General features: G+C 42.0%; 1 protein-coding gene across 5 annotated transcripts in view; it reads left to right on the plus strand.

Annotated features, from left to right (window-relative positions):
- The window catches only part of OSBPL1A (oxysterol binding protein like 1A), a 181,469-nt gene that overhangs the window by 57,632 nt on the left and 108,080 nt on the right, over nt 1-15,757 (plus strand). For all 5 annotated transcript variants that reach the window (XM_084779756.1, XM_084779759.1, XM_084779758.1 and 2 more), the window contains 2 exons: nt 2,975-3,056; nt 12,302-12,408. In XM_084779756.1, the coding sequence (XP_084635882.1) occupies nt 2,975-3,056; nt 12,302-12,408 (189 nt within the window). The remainder of the gene's footprint in view (nt 1-2,974; nt 3,057-12,301; nt 12,409-15,757) is intronic.

Genomic DNA, 15,757 nt, shown 5'->3' on the forward strand with positions numbered 1-15,757 from the left:
TACAGGGATAATGTGGAGCAGCCTTGAGGAAGGTCTGACTGGAGTTAAGAAGGCTCAGAGGGTGGCCACTAGGTACCACTGTCCGCTGTGTTATTTTCTGCAAAAATTAGTGTCTACCATCTGTTATTTTTGAGGGTAGGATTAATATTTTGAACCATAATGTTAAGCCATAAGTTGATCTCGTGTCTTTGCTGTATTTTGAGAAATGTGTGTGCCTTGTGTGATTCCTTCACCTATGAAGATACAGATCATGCCTATCACCTCCAAAAGCTCCCTGGTCCCCTCTCTGTAAGCTGTTCTGTCCCCACTGTCCAGGATGGGCACTGTTGACACTCAGAATAGCAGTGATGTTAGAAGTGCTGCCAATTCCCTGCTCTCAAGTTGCATAGGAGCAGAGCCATACAGTGTGTGCCCTTCTGGGCTGTCTCCTTTCCCTGCGCTGTGTTATATACTAGTAGCTACTTTATTGCTAAATCCTTACTACTGTGCTTCTGTTCTTAATGTAACAAATGTGGGTTTTCTGTAGCAGGTATCTTGGCTGTAGCTCTTCCTACTCACTCCACTCCTCTCTTGGTACCCACTCCCTTGGTGCAGCTCTATGGGGCCCTCCAGGTCAGAACAAGGCAGATGGGGTGGGGACAGAAGATGAGCATTGGGGTGGGCTGCTCATTGTGCAGCTGGCGGATGCCCTGGGCTCTGTGCTCATGGGTGTCGTCCTTGCTCAGTACATACTCTGCACAGGTAACTTGGATAAAATTGTTCACAATGGGACTTCACTTATACACTGAAAAATAATCAAATTTAAAACTTCAACTTACCTGGGCATAAGGTCAGTGATAAGAACTCAGTAATGAGGCACCATGCCAGATACCACAAAGTATTCACAAGCATTAATTTTTTGAGATACGGTCACACTGCATAGCCAAGGCAGGGCAAGAACTCATGGTACTATGGCCTCAGCTTTTTTCTCAGTACCAGGATTGACAGGTGTGGTGGTTTCTACCTAGCCTAGAAGATTTTTGCTTTTTATTATTATCAATGTGGGTGATAGCAAATTATTTTATTATTATTATTTTAAAAGATGTATTTATTATTATGTATACAGTACTCTGTGTACATATACATCCGCATACCAGAAGAGGGCATTAGATCACATTATAGATGGTTGTGAGCCACCATGTGGTTGCTGGGAATTGAACTCAGGGCCTCTGGAAGAGCAGTCAGTGCTCTTAACCACTGAGCTATGTTACCAGACCCTGCAAATTATTTTATTGTATTGAAAACCTGTCCTTTTTAGTGTCTGTTAAGAGTTATCTTCATACTTTATGTTCATGGACTCCTCCTTAGCCGACTTCTGTGTACCTTTTAAACCATTGAGCACAAAAGCATTTTTTTTAAGTATCGACATAAAAATGCTAAGTGAAGAGGCGCGCAACTCCAGTATTTGAAGATGACCCTGCAGGGCATGGCTCTCCTTCAGCTATAACTCAGGAGCTGTGCTGTGCATCAGATTAGGAGTCTGCAGATGGAGTCACTGTTTCCCCAGACAACACACATGAGACGGAAACAAGTAAGCAGCGCTGTTGGCTTGGGCATGAGCAGGAATAATAATTTCACCCTGTGAGAGTAGTCTATTGATACATCATAAGTGATGCGTTTGTTTTCAGTGAGTGCTTCCAGATGACTTCCCCACCTTCAACCTGGATTCACAAGGCAGTAGCTGAAAAGCGAGCAACCAAACCAGCCCTCTCCTTATGGGGTTTTAAATCACATAGCATAACTATTTTCTCTCAAATAAATAAGTAAATGGGAGTTATATTTAGATGTCATTAGGAGTCTCAAAACAGAAGGGATAATACAAATTTAAAAGAGGACGTTGTCTGTCACTAATGTGGCTCCATGAATAATTCTGCTATGGCTGGGTTGAGCTTTATAAGGGCTAAAGCATGTATAAAGTGAGGTAGGAGAAAAGAGGGCTTACCCGTGTCACCTTGGCATGAAGTACAGTAGCTTTAATTTTGAATATGCAGATGTTTGGGGATGGATCATTTGAGGCTATGAGTACAAAATAAGGAAGCTGAGTCCATTCTGCCCACAGCAGTGATTCTAATATTTCCAAGGTCATGGTCCACAGTATAAGTATTTTTTTACTTAATAAGTTTATTTTCCATACAGGATTTCTCTGTGTAGCTCTGGCTGTCCTGGAAATCATTCTGTAGACCAGACTGGTCTTGAACCAGTCTGCCTCTACAATCGCCACAGCCACGCAATTCCAGTATTATTCTTGCTTATTCTTTTTGTTACGTAAAATCAACTTAAAATCAACAGTGATTTGCATTTTGTACTTTGAATCTGCTCTAGGTTGGGGTGCAAGTTAGAAGATGGGTTTTTGTATTTATGCTTTACTTCTAGGGATCTATTGAAGAAATTAAAGATTTCAAGGAAGAAGGTTGTCCATAATTGATTTATTGTCATGAGCCTCGCCTTAGTTTAGAAAATGTCCTGCTTGGTCTGATGAAATGGGTTGTAGCAGTGTGTATTTAAAATGTTGAATAAAAAATTAGCTTGTAATTTGGAAATGTTAGGGCTAATGCCCAAATGTTAGGGCTATCTGGATTTTAAAAAATGACAACAAAGTTTTTAAAATGTACTTAAGAAATGTAATTTACAATTTCTTGGTGAGTTTATTCAGATCTACCAAATCAAAGAAATTAGCTGCATAGGCATGGTGTAATGAGACAGCATTGTTAAGTAGCATAGTTGTGTGGTGTCTGCATGACTGAAGTTGATTGGTTTTGGAATTACTTATTTTTATTAAATTTTTATTAAACTACTTGATTAAAGGTTTTAGTCATATCTTTTTGTAAAGAAATTGTCATATATGTATTCAAATTGCAAGTTTTGATGTATGCAACATTAATGCATACATGATTTTGAAAGTTCTTTATTGGTTTGTTTTAATTTTTTCTTTCAGAGAGCACAAATATGTCAACAGAGACTAGACAGGGAAATTTACAGTTTTCTCAAAATGATTAAGGAGTGTGATGTGGCCAAAGGTAAGGAGGGGAGGCAGGGAAGGAGGGAGGGAGGGAAGGAGGGAAGGAGGGAAGGAGGGAGAGAGAGAGGGGGGGGAGAGGGAGAGAGAGAGGGAGAGAGAGAGGGAGAGAGAGAGAGCGAGCGCAACCATGAATTACTGTTGACCCTGTGTTGGTTTTTGTGACTTTGGGCTACTGTGGGCACTACTGTGTGTGGGCACCGTGCTTGCTCATTGTGTCATGGTTTGTGTGTGGAGGACAGAGAACAACTTGTGGAGTCAGTTCTTTCCTTGCATCAAGATAGTCCACGGCATTGGTACTTGGGTGTCAGGCTTGGCACCAGGTACCTTCATCCACTGAGCCCTGTAACCACCGAGCCCTCTCACCAGCTTCTGTTTCTGGTTGTGATAACCCTACTTTGAAAAATACTAAACTGATCCTGTCTTTTGCCGTCTGTGCTACTCTGCTCCTCCACGCCCATTCTGCCATGCCTTGTGGTGCAAACTCTATTACAGAGACCTGTTTGTACTTGGGTTCAGCAAACAGGACGGCCTCTCAAGGGATGGGTAGAGAGGATGGGAGTAGATTACAGGTTTATTTTTGCTGCCCCTGTAATAGAGCAAAATGGGTTTGCATCTTGGTAAGTGCACAGCCCCATAGCACAACCAGATGAACATAGAGACACTGATCCCTGAGTGAGGAGAGCTCTAATGTTATTTGAAAGCCCTGCTCTCCTTGAACAAAGAGTTTATCAGGAGACCCACACGCTCATATAGGAATGCGCATGTAGGGGCGGTGCATTCCTGAGCATGCTCTGTTCAGATTTATATTTCTGTTTTACATGCTTGGTGCAAAAAGGAAAGTTGGCAGATTGATTTCTGCTGTGGGAAGAGAATTTAGCTTTATAAGCAAAGTTTTTTTCTAGGTCACCCAAAAAGAATGAGCCATAGTGATATGACCATGTCTGTGTGTTTCATGTAAGTTTCTTCAAAGAGCTTAGCTGCAATAAAAAACCAACAGCTTTGAAGGCATGTTACCAGTCTTCTAAAGGGACAGCAGCTTTAACCTCTGACGTAGGAGACTGCCTTGCCTAGTGGCTAACACATCTCCTGGGCCATGGTCATTGACTTCCTCTTCCTGTCCAATGTCCAGGTCTGCCTATGGCACTACCCTTTGCTCCTTGGTGAGCCTGGTCTTACTGTCCCCTTCCTTCCCAGTGTGGCACTGCTGGTCTGTTGGCTCACATAGCCTTCCTCACCTCTGTCAGTGGTGGCTTTCAGCCCTTGAGCATGTCACATATATGAAATGCTGCCCCTCCCTCCCTCCCCCTTCCTCCTTCTCTCTCTCCTTCCTCCCCTTCTGTCCTCATTTTCCCCTCTCCCTTCTTTCCTCCATTTCCCCTCTCTCTTCCCCCTTCCTTTCTCTGGTGAATGAAACAAATGATCTACTTACCTAGCTTGTACATCTGTAGCTTATTTCTCTAAGAGTTGAGAGAAAGGAGTGTACGTCTGCTTAGTAAATATGAGGTTGTTCAAGTCACTAAGACCTTTTAGAAGCAACCAAAATAGGGATGGAGCTAGAGAAACTGGGGTGGTTTGCTTTCTGGCCACAGGGACGCAGAAACTGAGGTGGTTTGCTTTCTGGCCATGGGGACCCAGAAAGTGAGGTGGTTTGCTTTCTGGCCATGGGGACCCAGTTAATGCCTGTAGCTTTCTATACCGTGCTCCTAACTCTTTGGATTCATTGTCTTATTTTTAAATTTTATTACGCTTATTTTGTGTGCACGCACATGTGTTTGTGTCTTCATTTTGCCCTAGTTACTTTCTTCCTTTTTATTTTTCCCCTTGATTCATAGGTCATAAGCATGCAAGGCAAGCACTCTGCCAGCTGAGCTCATCCCCAGGGCCTACTAGCTACACCTAAAGATGCATTTGTACCCTCTCCTGACTCCCATGTTCTGAATACGATGCTTTCCAGCAGCCTGTCTTCTTTTCTGCCTCTCTTGGTGCACAGCTGGCTGTGTCTTTGATGTCCTGCAGTTTTATTCTATGTGCAGGTTTGGATTTTGTTGCTCTCTGTATAGCTTGCTTGAGTCTGTTTTGTAGCTTACAGACTCAGTGATCTTTCTTCAATCTAGAAAAGTTTAAAACTATTTTCCCTTAAAAGTGTTTGTTCTTTGATTTTTCCCATCCACCAGAAGAGAAACATGACAGTTTTATCAAACTCTAGCTCTTAGTTTCTCTGAAAATGTCCACGTTTTCACAATGCGTTCTGATTTACTGCTTTGTGTGGGCTCGACTCTAGGGCTTGGCCATGCTAAGCAAGACTTCGCTGGGCTGCTTCCTCCCCTTTGCGTGCTGCAGTCTGAAAACTTTTTTTCTGCTGTGCCTATCCTCTGTTCCCCAGGGCGCTCAAAGTTTGTGACTTCCAAACTGGCTCGTGTGTGTGTGTGTGTGTGTGTGTGTGTGTGTGTGTGTGTGTGTGTGTGTGTGTATGTGTGTATGCACGTGCGTGCAAGCCCGGGTGGGGTGGCAGGATCAGGCAGCGTCTGACGTTCCTGGGTTGTTCCTGCCAGTCCCTTTCCCAGCCTCTGCTCCTCTGCTCACTAGACATGGTACATACTTGGAATCTCCTAATCGGATGACTGTTTTAGCATCACCTTCTGGTTTATTTAGCTCTCACCTTTGTGTCCTTTCCTCTTTGATCCCTTGGCTCTGTCATTTCTAGTCTTAATGCCTTTCTGATTCCAGAAATTGTAGATGGGAGCTTTACATTTTGTTTTGTAGGCCTAAAATATAGCTCAGCAGGTAGAGGCACTTGGCATTAAGCCTGATGGCCTGGTTCAATGCCTGGAACCCACACTGTGAAAGAGGACAACAGCCTTTATTTTTTTCTTTGACCTCCACATGTGTGCCATGGTATGCACACCCCTCCCCCAGTGAAGTAAATGTAAAAATGTTCATTCCCCGTGCCAACACGAGCTTTCCAATGATTATTTCAGAAAACTCCCCTAACTCAGGGTCTGCAGCTTACTCTTGAGAATACAGATCATGCCCCCTGCATTGTATCTTCTCTCGAGCTCCTGAAGGAAGTGTGTTTTCCCTGCTTCCTACATGTGAAGGTGTCCCTACAGAGTAACTTTCTGCCAGGTCAAGGCTACAAAGTTGTTGTTGTTGTTGTTGTTGTTTTCCTGCATCCTGGCTGATGTTTTGAAATTGGAATTTCGCAGCTAGATGATTCAAAGGTCTAGGGATTCTAAGTCACTGTGGTTCCTACCCAGAGCAACAGGCAAATTGCCTTTCTTTATTGGTGGACACAAGGGAGAGCTTTTCCCACCTTGGCATGCCCCCACCCCCAAGTGTGTGTGTTTACAAGGTGCTTTATGCCCCTGATTTAGGATTGTGTCTTGGTTAGGATTTCTGTTGCTGTGATAAAACACCCTAATCAAATATTTTGGGGAGCTAAGTGTTTATTTTGCTTACACTTCTGCGTCATAGTCCCTTAGGGAAGGAAGTCAAGACAGGATCAAACAGGGCAGGAGCTGCTGCAGCCGCCAGAGGAGGGCAGTTTACCCGCCTGCTCCCATGGCTTGCTCAGCCTGCTTGCTCATAGCGCCCAGGACCGCCTGCCCAGGGACGGCTCCACGAACAAAAGGCTGGGCCCTCCCTCATCAATCACTAAATAAGAAACTAGCCCTACAGATCTGCCTATGGGCCAGTCTTATGGAGTACTTTTCTCATTTGAGGTTCCCTTATCTGGAATGCCTTTGTCCTGTGTCAGGTTGATAAAAAAGCCGGCCAGCACAGAGAGAGTGCATCATATCTGTCAGTCCTGCTTTCATGCCCTGTCTGACAGCCACCTCTGTCTTTACTCCTGCCATACCAGCCTTGACTTTTCTTCTCTCTCCTAGCTCCGGTCTCCTTTAGAGCTCTGCTGCCTGTTCATCCTTGTTGCTATTACATGGGTGGGTGTGGCCAGATTACCTGTCCTCAACCTAGCTTGCCAGCTTGGCTACTCTACTTGACTGTTAACTCCATGTTACCCGTCTAAAAGTTTGAAGCACAGTATATTGGCATACAGCTCAAGTGCCCTGAGTACAATTAAAAATTGCATTATTTTCTGTCAACACTTTTCTTCTCTGAATTCAGCTTCATATTCTGCTTTTCATCTCAAAACAACCAAAAAAAAAAAAAAAAAAAAAAGAAAACCAAAAAACAAAAACAAAAACAAACCAAAAAAAGCATCATCAGATCTCACAGCTTTCTAATCGGATTCCTGTAGTCACTCTGCCTGTGTGTTGTCATTATCCCCTCCGCCTCCTACCCAGCTCTGCCCCTCCCCCCTTAATTCTTAAGGTCCCGGAGCTGTCTTTCCCTCAAAGTCCAGCAGTTTTGCCCATCTGTCTCTTTGAATATTCTTTAGGGCAGCGGTGTCTCCTACAGAGAGGGCCGAGCTCAGCCTTAGTGTCTGAAGGGTGTTATGAAGACTGAGTTGACTGACTTTATGACCTTGGTTTACTTTAGTCATCTCATCTCTTTCTCCTCCTTTGTTTTTTTGTTTTTTGTTTTTGTTTTTTGTTGTTGTTGTTGTTGTTGTTGTTGTTTTTGGTTTTTTGACACAGGGTTTCTCTGTGCGGCCTTGTCTATCCTGGACTCGATTTGTAGACCAGGTTGGCCTCCAACTCACAGCGATCCACCTGCCTCTGCCTCCCGAGTGCTGGGATTAAAGGCGTGCACTACCACGCCCAGCTCTCTTTCTCCTCCTCTGTACTCTGTTTAGCAACATGAGCTTTTGCTTGTGTGTCACGTTGTCTTAATGTATGCTGAGCACAAGGTGTGAGATGGGAACTCTTCCTCATCTCTTTATGTGTAGTTTCCCAAGATCCTCTGACATTTCTAAGAGCAGCCGCAGTGTTCCTGCTACATGTCTCCAAGTTACTCTGCACTTCCTTCCTTCATACCCTAAGCAGTCTGTATATAGTTTTGTGTGTGGGTTCCAGCTTTGGGTGGGTGTACACTGTTTAAAAGGCGGGCAGAGCAAGGGAAGGCATAGGTCACAAGGCTTGCTTGGCGTAAGTGTAGCACCAGGGAGGGAGCCTCTGTCCTTGGTCCAAGCTGCTTTGCAGCAACAGGGTTGAGCAAGGAGGTTAGCCCAAGTCTGTAGCAGTCAGGAGAACAGCACATGGAAATGCTTTCAAACATGGACCAGCCTTACACGCTGATGCATCCCCACCTTTCTTCCACACTGTATTCTTTGTGGCAGGACGCCTTCCTGACCTGCCCACAGGTCGGTTCTGTCAGTCATGACTCTGCCCTAATTATTGGTTATTTAAATTCTGTTTTGTTTGTTTGGTTTTTTTTTTTTTCATACCATCAGTCAGGAGTAATGCAAGCCAATCAGTAGCCTTTAAGGGAGTTTCTGTTCAGCTGGATTAAAATGAATTTTGTTGCTTTATTTGTCTCTTTTTTATAAGAAAATGTAAAATATGTAAACATAAATCTGTTGGCTACTGCTGACTAATTAATCCAATAAGGGTCTAACCCATAGGGTCTCCTGGAAAAGCACCAGGTTCAAAAATACATAATTTAAAAAACATGATTCAACCTTTTTCCTATTCACCATGTGTATTTTTCTCTGTGTGGGCTCCCCCCCCCACCTTTCTTAGATACAAGTTCTGTGAAGACAAGTCTCTCTGTCATCCATTTCCTCTTCCTCAAGAACTTTCTTTGTGTATTAGAATAAAATATTTCTATAACTCAAATACACATCTTCTATTGTAATTTTTAACTGTATTTTATTTTTTAAATAATTCTTATTTTATATACATTAGTGTTTTGCCTGCATATATGTCTGTATGAGGTTGTCAGATCCCCTGGAACAAGGAGGTACAGACAATTTTGAGTTGCCATATGGGAGCTAGGAATTGAACCCCGGTCCTCTGATCACGGGTTTTCCCCACAGCTCTTCTCAGAGCCTCCCCACCTCCTGCTCACCCAAGAAAGGAGACACTCTTCCTCTCTCTTCTCTTTAGAAAACAAGCAAAAACCCCAAGCGAACCAGAATATAAAGGGCGCGGAGACGCAGAGGACACATGCCCTTCTTAACCCTGCCCTGCAGCACCTGGCATGCTTCCTTCTGTATGGTGCTGCTCAGCAAATGGCACCTGAAATCTTAGCCACCTCTCCAGAGTCACCTTGACCTTGCTGTGACACTGTCTTCTCCTAGCACTAGTGGTTTAGATAGGGCATTTTACCCAGCTGGCATTTAGCAACAGTCATGTTATTGTTCTTTAAGATTTCAAGTCATTTCTCCCTCTTCATCAGAGTTGCTTTCTGTAATCATAATTGCTTCCTTCACTGGATAGCTAGCATTTTAAAAGAATGCTTTATTTGTTTTATATTTGATTTTATCACATCACTGATGTCTTTTTTATTATTTAACCCATTGGATACTGTACCCTGGGACATATATCTTATATTCTTTAGTGCAGTTAGTATAAATTACCTATAGATAGCATACAGAGACCAATGTACACAGCATTCTGATGTCTCTTAGTAGATGATTGTCTTCAAACTTATATTTTAATTTAAACCAGTAGGTAACCCTATATTCATTTTCTTGGGTCATGTATACTGTCACATCTCTTATTTTCTTCTTTTTCAAGTTATGTATATAGAGAGATTTTTTAAAAAGATAAGATGCTTATTTATACATGCCATTTTCTCAACTTTCAGGAAAGTGTATTGATTTTTTTGAGGAGTTCATGTGATTCTGATCTGGTAGTAAAGTCAGACTGAGAAATCACTTTTATTCTCTGCTCCTGCCCCCCCCCCAAGTGGGTGGGTGGGTGTGTGCATGTGCAGACTGAAGATCATTCCTCAGAGCCACCCCCTCCTTTTTTTGAGATATGTGGAGATCATCATGTAGGCTGTGTGGAAGAGTTTAAAGTTTATATGGGTAACAGAGTGACAGATACATTGGTTAGTGTTGCCATCAAGCTCACAGATGTCTTTAAGGAAGTTTTATAGGAGGATGCCATTTGAGCTAGGGGTAGGCCTTCCTATGGATATATATTTTTTTTTCTTTTTTTCCAAATTGGCAAAACTTGTGACTCTTAGGACATGTGATACCTAGAAAAGTAATATCTCAAGTAATGGTTTGAAAGAAATAAAGTAGAGACTCTTCTAGGTAAACTAGTGTTTCTAAGACAGCAGCCTGGGCCACACGATTGCGATAGTGTCTTCAGTATTGCAGAGATTCATTGAGGCCTAGGTAGAAGGTTGCCTAAATTGAGATTTAATTTGCTACAGAGAGAAAAGAAACAAGTACTTTCTCATTGTTTTTTAAACTTACCCAATTAAAAATTGTGCAGTATAATCATGAAAAATGACAGACTGTGAGCTTTTTATATGCCTCTAAAGTTATGCTTTCCCAGTATGATCTTCTAGCAGCTTTAATGACTTTAGAAATATTTTTAGTACAAAAATAACTTTTCCCTCAAAATTAGCAATATCATTCTTATAGGAGGTCATATAAGGTAACAGAGTGACCATTTTGCATTCATGCTGGCAGTGTATTTTCCAAATATTAACAGCCTAAAAGATATTTTTAGTGATTCCATTTTGTCCCTTTTAAAAAAACTTCAGTGTAGCAGCTAGAGAGATGGCTCAGAGGTTAAGAGCACTGCTTGCTTTTCCAAAGGTCATGAGTTCAATTCCCAGCAACCACATGGTGGCTCACAACCATCTATAATGAGATCTGGTGCCCTCTTCTGGCTTTCAGGCCAGAACACTGTATACATAATAAATAAAAAAAAACTTCAGTGGGTCTCTGTGTGTGTGTGTGTGTGTGTGTGTGTGTGTGTGTGTGTGTGTGTCTGACAGTATATAAATACCAATGTCTAAGAAGCAAACCCGACCCTTGACGGTGTGTATCAACGATCCAAAATGAAACAAATGGAAGTTAAATCATATATTCAGAGCCGCTGTCACCGCGGACTGTTGAGGATGAGAGAGTAGAAGGGATGCAGGTCCTGATGTTGAGGAAAGATGATTCACTTCTTTGTTTACTGATATTTTTCTTGCTCACTTCTGCCTTATGGATATGTATCTTTTCCATACATAGGACCCCTTTTAAAAAAGTACATTAATGTAGACAATTTAGGAATGCTTAAAGCAAGGCTGAGGAAGATTGACATTTAGATTTTATCACTGAGCGATGACTGTAAACACCGGGCACATGCGTTGACTGGCCTGAGAGTCTGCTCTATTCTCACCGTCATTCTTCTTCAGGAGTGTTTGCATCTGACCGGGACCTACTGCCTGTGGCCGGACATTTGCTAAGTTTTTGGCATGTGATTCACTTGGTCTCTTTGCCTTATTGTTTATTTGTTTTAAATAAGTCAAGATTATTTGAAACACAAAGAATGCTGCAGGTTTTTCTTTTTCAGTTTTATTTTAATGAAAAGCTTTCTTAAATATTAAAAATTTTATTTGGTTAGAAGAATAAATTTAAATGATCTTAGTGTATAACTAACAAAAAGCCAAGCATTTCTCTTGCACCAATCTGGATAGGGTGTTCACAACATTTTGTTCATTTTTAAGTGATACCTATTTTCAGCTTTTTCCCACTAGTATAGTTTTTTATTTTTATTTTTAATGGGAAAATGCTTAAGATTTGTCCTGTGTGGCAGAGCCAGGGTCTGATATTGCCTTTCCCTTCTTTGTCCCTAGCTTAAGCTCAAACTGACGAGCAGTGGGCGTCCATAGGGGCTGCATTTTTGAAAGTATAAATACCCACTTATGCCAAACATTTTTCCAAATAAGAGCTAGATGAAGTTGAATTAATGCCGCCTTCAGATATGTTAGCCTCCATGTCAACCACAGAATTATTTTTGTCTCTTTTTAGCACTTGGCTTTTGAATAAAATTACTTACCCAGCAGAGACTGTCATGGAAGGAAATGCTGTGGTATAGCCATACTGTCGGCCCTTGTTGCTGCTTTCCCTAAGCATCACAAAGCTGTCCAGTTCCTGTGAGCTTTTAAAGTCTTGTCTGTCGTCGGGGCTGGCAGGCAGGTGCTAAGTGCTCCTAACTGATGAGACAGCAGCAGCTGCTTGCCCACAGTGGTAAGCCCTGCCTCTGTCCCTGTTGTGCTCGGCAGGGAGGGCACGTGGAGGAGGTAGTGATATAAAGGGTTTTGTGGTTTTCCTTTTAACGTTACTTCAGATCTCACTCATTGGATATACCAATGTTTGTTTGTTTACAGATATGCTTCCATCATTTCTTCAAAAAGCTGACGTTGTCTCTGAAGCTTCTAGAGAGACTTGTGTGGCGTTGAGTGACTGCCTTACTCTCTTCACTAAACAAGAAGGGGTAGGTCAATCAGGGTTGAAGTTTTAATAGCAGTTCCTTGGGTGTCAGGTGCCTAATTATCTGATAAGCCACTGTGTTTAAGATGTTCAAATGTTATATAGAATTAGTATTATCAAAGGCAATGAAAACTTCACTTTCCATCAAAATTCAGAACTTACTCACGCTTGTCCAAATGGGGTGATTGTGAAAAAACCTTGTAACATTGATCTACCCGATGGTTGTGGCATTTCAATAATTCTAGGGATGGAGAGGACTCTATAACAATAGGATATTGTTATGCTGGGTCTGTAAACTGACCTCCGTGATGAACTTCCCTCCGCTGCTGCTTTCCTGCTCAACAGTATGCCAGTGGATTTTTACAAATTTGAGTGGAGCAGTGTGGCTGTCCATAGATTATTCTCTTTTTAAGGATTAAAATACTGTAAAAATGTATTTTGTTTGTCTGAACTAGTAACTCCAGCTCCAAGGAGATCCAGTGCCTTCTTCCAGACTCTGGGCAATGCACTTGAATGCACATCTCTTCTTTAACCCTGTGTGTGTGTACACATTTATATGCTAAGTTACTTTTCTTTGTTGTAATTTACCATATCTTTTGATTTTCCTTGGTACACTGGTTACTTGCAGTCACATGTTCTTTTATTCCAATATTAACTCTAAAGATCACCCATGTACTTCATGTAAGAAGATACAGGAAGCCAGGCGTGGTGGCGCACGCCTTTAATCCCAGAACTTGGGAAGCAGAGGTAGGCGGATCGCTGTGAGTTTGAGGCCAGCCTGGTCTATAAAGTGAGTCCAGGACAGCTAAGGCTACACAGAGAAATCCTGTCTCGAAAAACCAAAAAAAAAAAAAAAAAAAAAAAAAAAAAGAAGAAGAAGAAGAAGAAGATGATGATGATACAGGATATTAAATGTCAAGGAAAGGATTAAAGAGGCAACAGAGGCCCCCGTAAGGCAGAGCTAGAGAGCTTGCATAGACAGAGACCAGGGCAGGTAGTTACATAAGGCATCAAGGAGCCTGCTCAAAAGCCTTTGGGTTGGTAATGGGCCAAGCTTACTCAATGAAGAGCTGATTGATACTCAGATCCAAGTCCAGGGTAGTGGCAATTCAAGTGGCTTGTGTTAGATGAGGAGTGTACTAAACTACCTCTCTGGGACAAAGTCACAAGTTCATTGCAGGGTGACACCATGCTCCAGGTGGTTGGTTTTATGTCAGGTGGGTGCCACCACATCCAATGTGAGGTGTGGTGCTGTGTGTGCTGTGCTCCTGGACTTGGTTTTTCTGATACAGCCTTGGCATGCCCACATGTCCTCGTTTTCCTCCCCTAAGTTTACAGACAATGTTTTACTTGGCGTGCGCATCTAGCTTTTGGTCTGTGCCGTGGTTTGTGCTGCTCAGATGGTAATAGTTTGCCAGAACAGACCAGATAAAGTCCTTCTGCATCAGCACTTTCACCCTAAGTGGGCCAAATGGCATTGCCTAAAATGGAGTCACCTAGGGCAAGGCACAGCCTTTAAGATGTTGTTTTGTACAACCTACAGCAAACACGCCTAGCCAGTCCTCCTCAGCTTTCATACCATGACCTCTTGTAATGATTAAATGTCAATTTTTCTAAAAATGTCCCTTCTCAGCATTTCTGGCTTTGGAGGTTTGCATATTTCATGTGTTAGTTTGTTTAAATGAGAGATGATATAGTGTTCTAAGTAAATCTGAACTGAGATAATAACCGAATTATATTGCTGGCTTCATGCGGTATTTAGCACTCTGTAAAACTGAGTCTCTCGTGTCTTCTGTTGTACCTGATGAATGTGCGGGTACCGTTTCATTCTAGGGAGGTATGACTTTTAAAGCTGAACAAGCGTTAGGCTTGGTGGGTGTTTAATTTCTGGAAAAATACATGTGTTTTAATTTTTTAAACCATCAGTATAAAACAGTGTATAACCCATTTCTTACTGAAAAACAATCTAGATAGACAAAAGTATTAGCTTAGTGACTATTTATTAAATTCTCTTAGCCTCTAAAGTTTGCCAGGAAGGTTATGTGCAGTAGTATAAGCAGAATGCCCTGGGGCCAGTGAGCACTGAGCTCTGAATAAAAGCTGGCAGTCATAATCATGAAGAGTTTGCATAATTAACACTTGTGACGCCTTCTTGAGTCTTTAATATTTTGTTTGTCTTGCTCTGAAAAAAAGCTAGTTCAGAGACAGCGTAGATCACATTGGGCTACATAGTGAGCCTCTGCACCTGCTCCCCTCACAGGAAAAGAAAAAGATTAAAAAAAAATTTCCCCTGCTCTTGGGATGATTCTGCCCCCCATTACTCACCACTTGCCAGGTAAGCAGCAGTGGTGGTCCTTAGCTTTGATGTTTGATGTAAAGGAGACAGGCAAGAAGTTGTTGGAAGCCCTGGCCTCAAAGTGTAGTGGGCCTGGTTTAAACTTCAGTCTTTATCCAAATGTGTGATGGCTTTCCTTAAAACAAAATGGTACAGAACATTAGTTAGTTCTGTAAGAGTAAATGATGCCGGATCAAATGTCTGCAGGTGCACAGGCACACAGGGAGTATAGCATCCTGCGTGGAGAGCTTTTCACTTAGAAACTGCTATTTAATGTATCAGATGTTTACTGTACCTTTAAGATAGCTTTTCAGAAATATTATGGAATTCCATCTCCCAGTAAAATCATGAATTTTCTTCTGAGAAATGAGGGATAAATGAGAAGTGAATACATAGTGTCTATGAAGGTTTTCCTCCTTCCTCCATCATCCTCCTCCTCCTCCTCATCATCATCAAAGACAACTTTTCAATACATAGCTATAGTTGACCTTGACCTTGAACTCTCAGTATACCTACCTCAGCTTCTTGAGTGCTGGGATTATAGGCGGGATCCATCACAGCAGACAGGAAGTTTGTCATTCACATACGGTTCAGTCACAGCATAGGAATGGAGTAGCCTAATTGAGATCACAGTGGCATACTGGACTGTCTTGCTTATCTGCCATTATAAATTGCATTTCTACTATCTGAAGCTTTATTAAAAGAGCTCTGAAATCATACAGACTTGTGTGTCTCAGTTTGGTCTTAGCTGTTTAATCATTTGGTTTTTTTGTTTGTTTGTTTGCTTTTTATGTTGTAGAGGAGTTTATTAAATGACCATAGGGGGAGAAGGAAAAACGGAAGGGGTACCCCAGAGAGAGAGAGAGAGAGAGAGAGAGATATGAGAGAGAGGAAGAGGGAGAGAGAGAAAGTAAGAGGACAGAGCAGGTAGAGGGGATAGAGAGAGCTGTTTTGTTTTTTAAAATACTGTCTTTTTTGTAAATGTGGCCAGCTGAAAACACATGTGATAGTTTTGAAG

This window comes from Acomys minous, assembly GCF_964271855.1.
Source record: "Acomys minous genome assembly, chromosome: 4".
NCBI lineage: Eukaryota > Metazoa > Chordata > Mammalia > Rodentia > Muridae > Acomys > Acomys minous.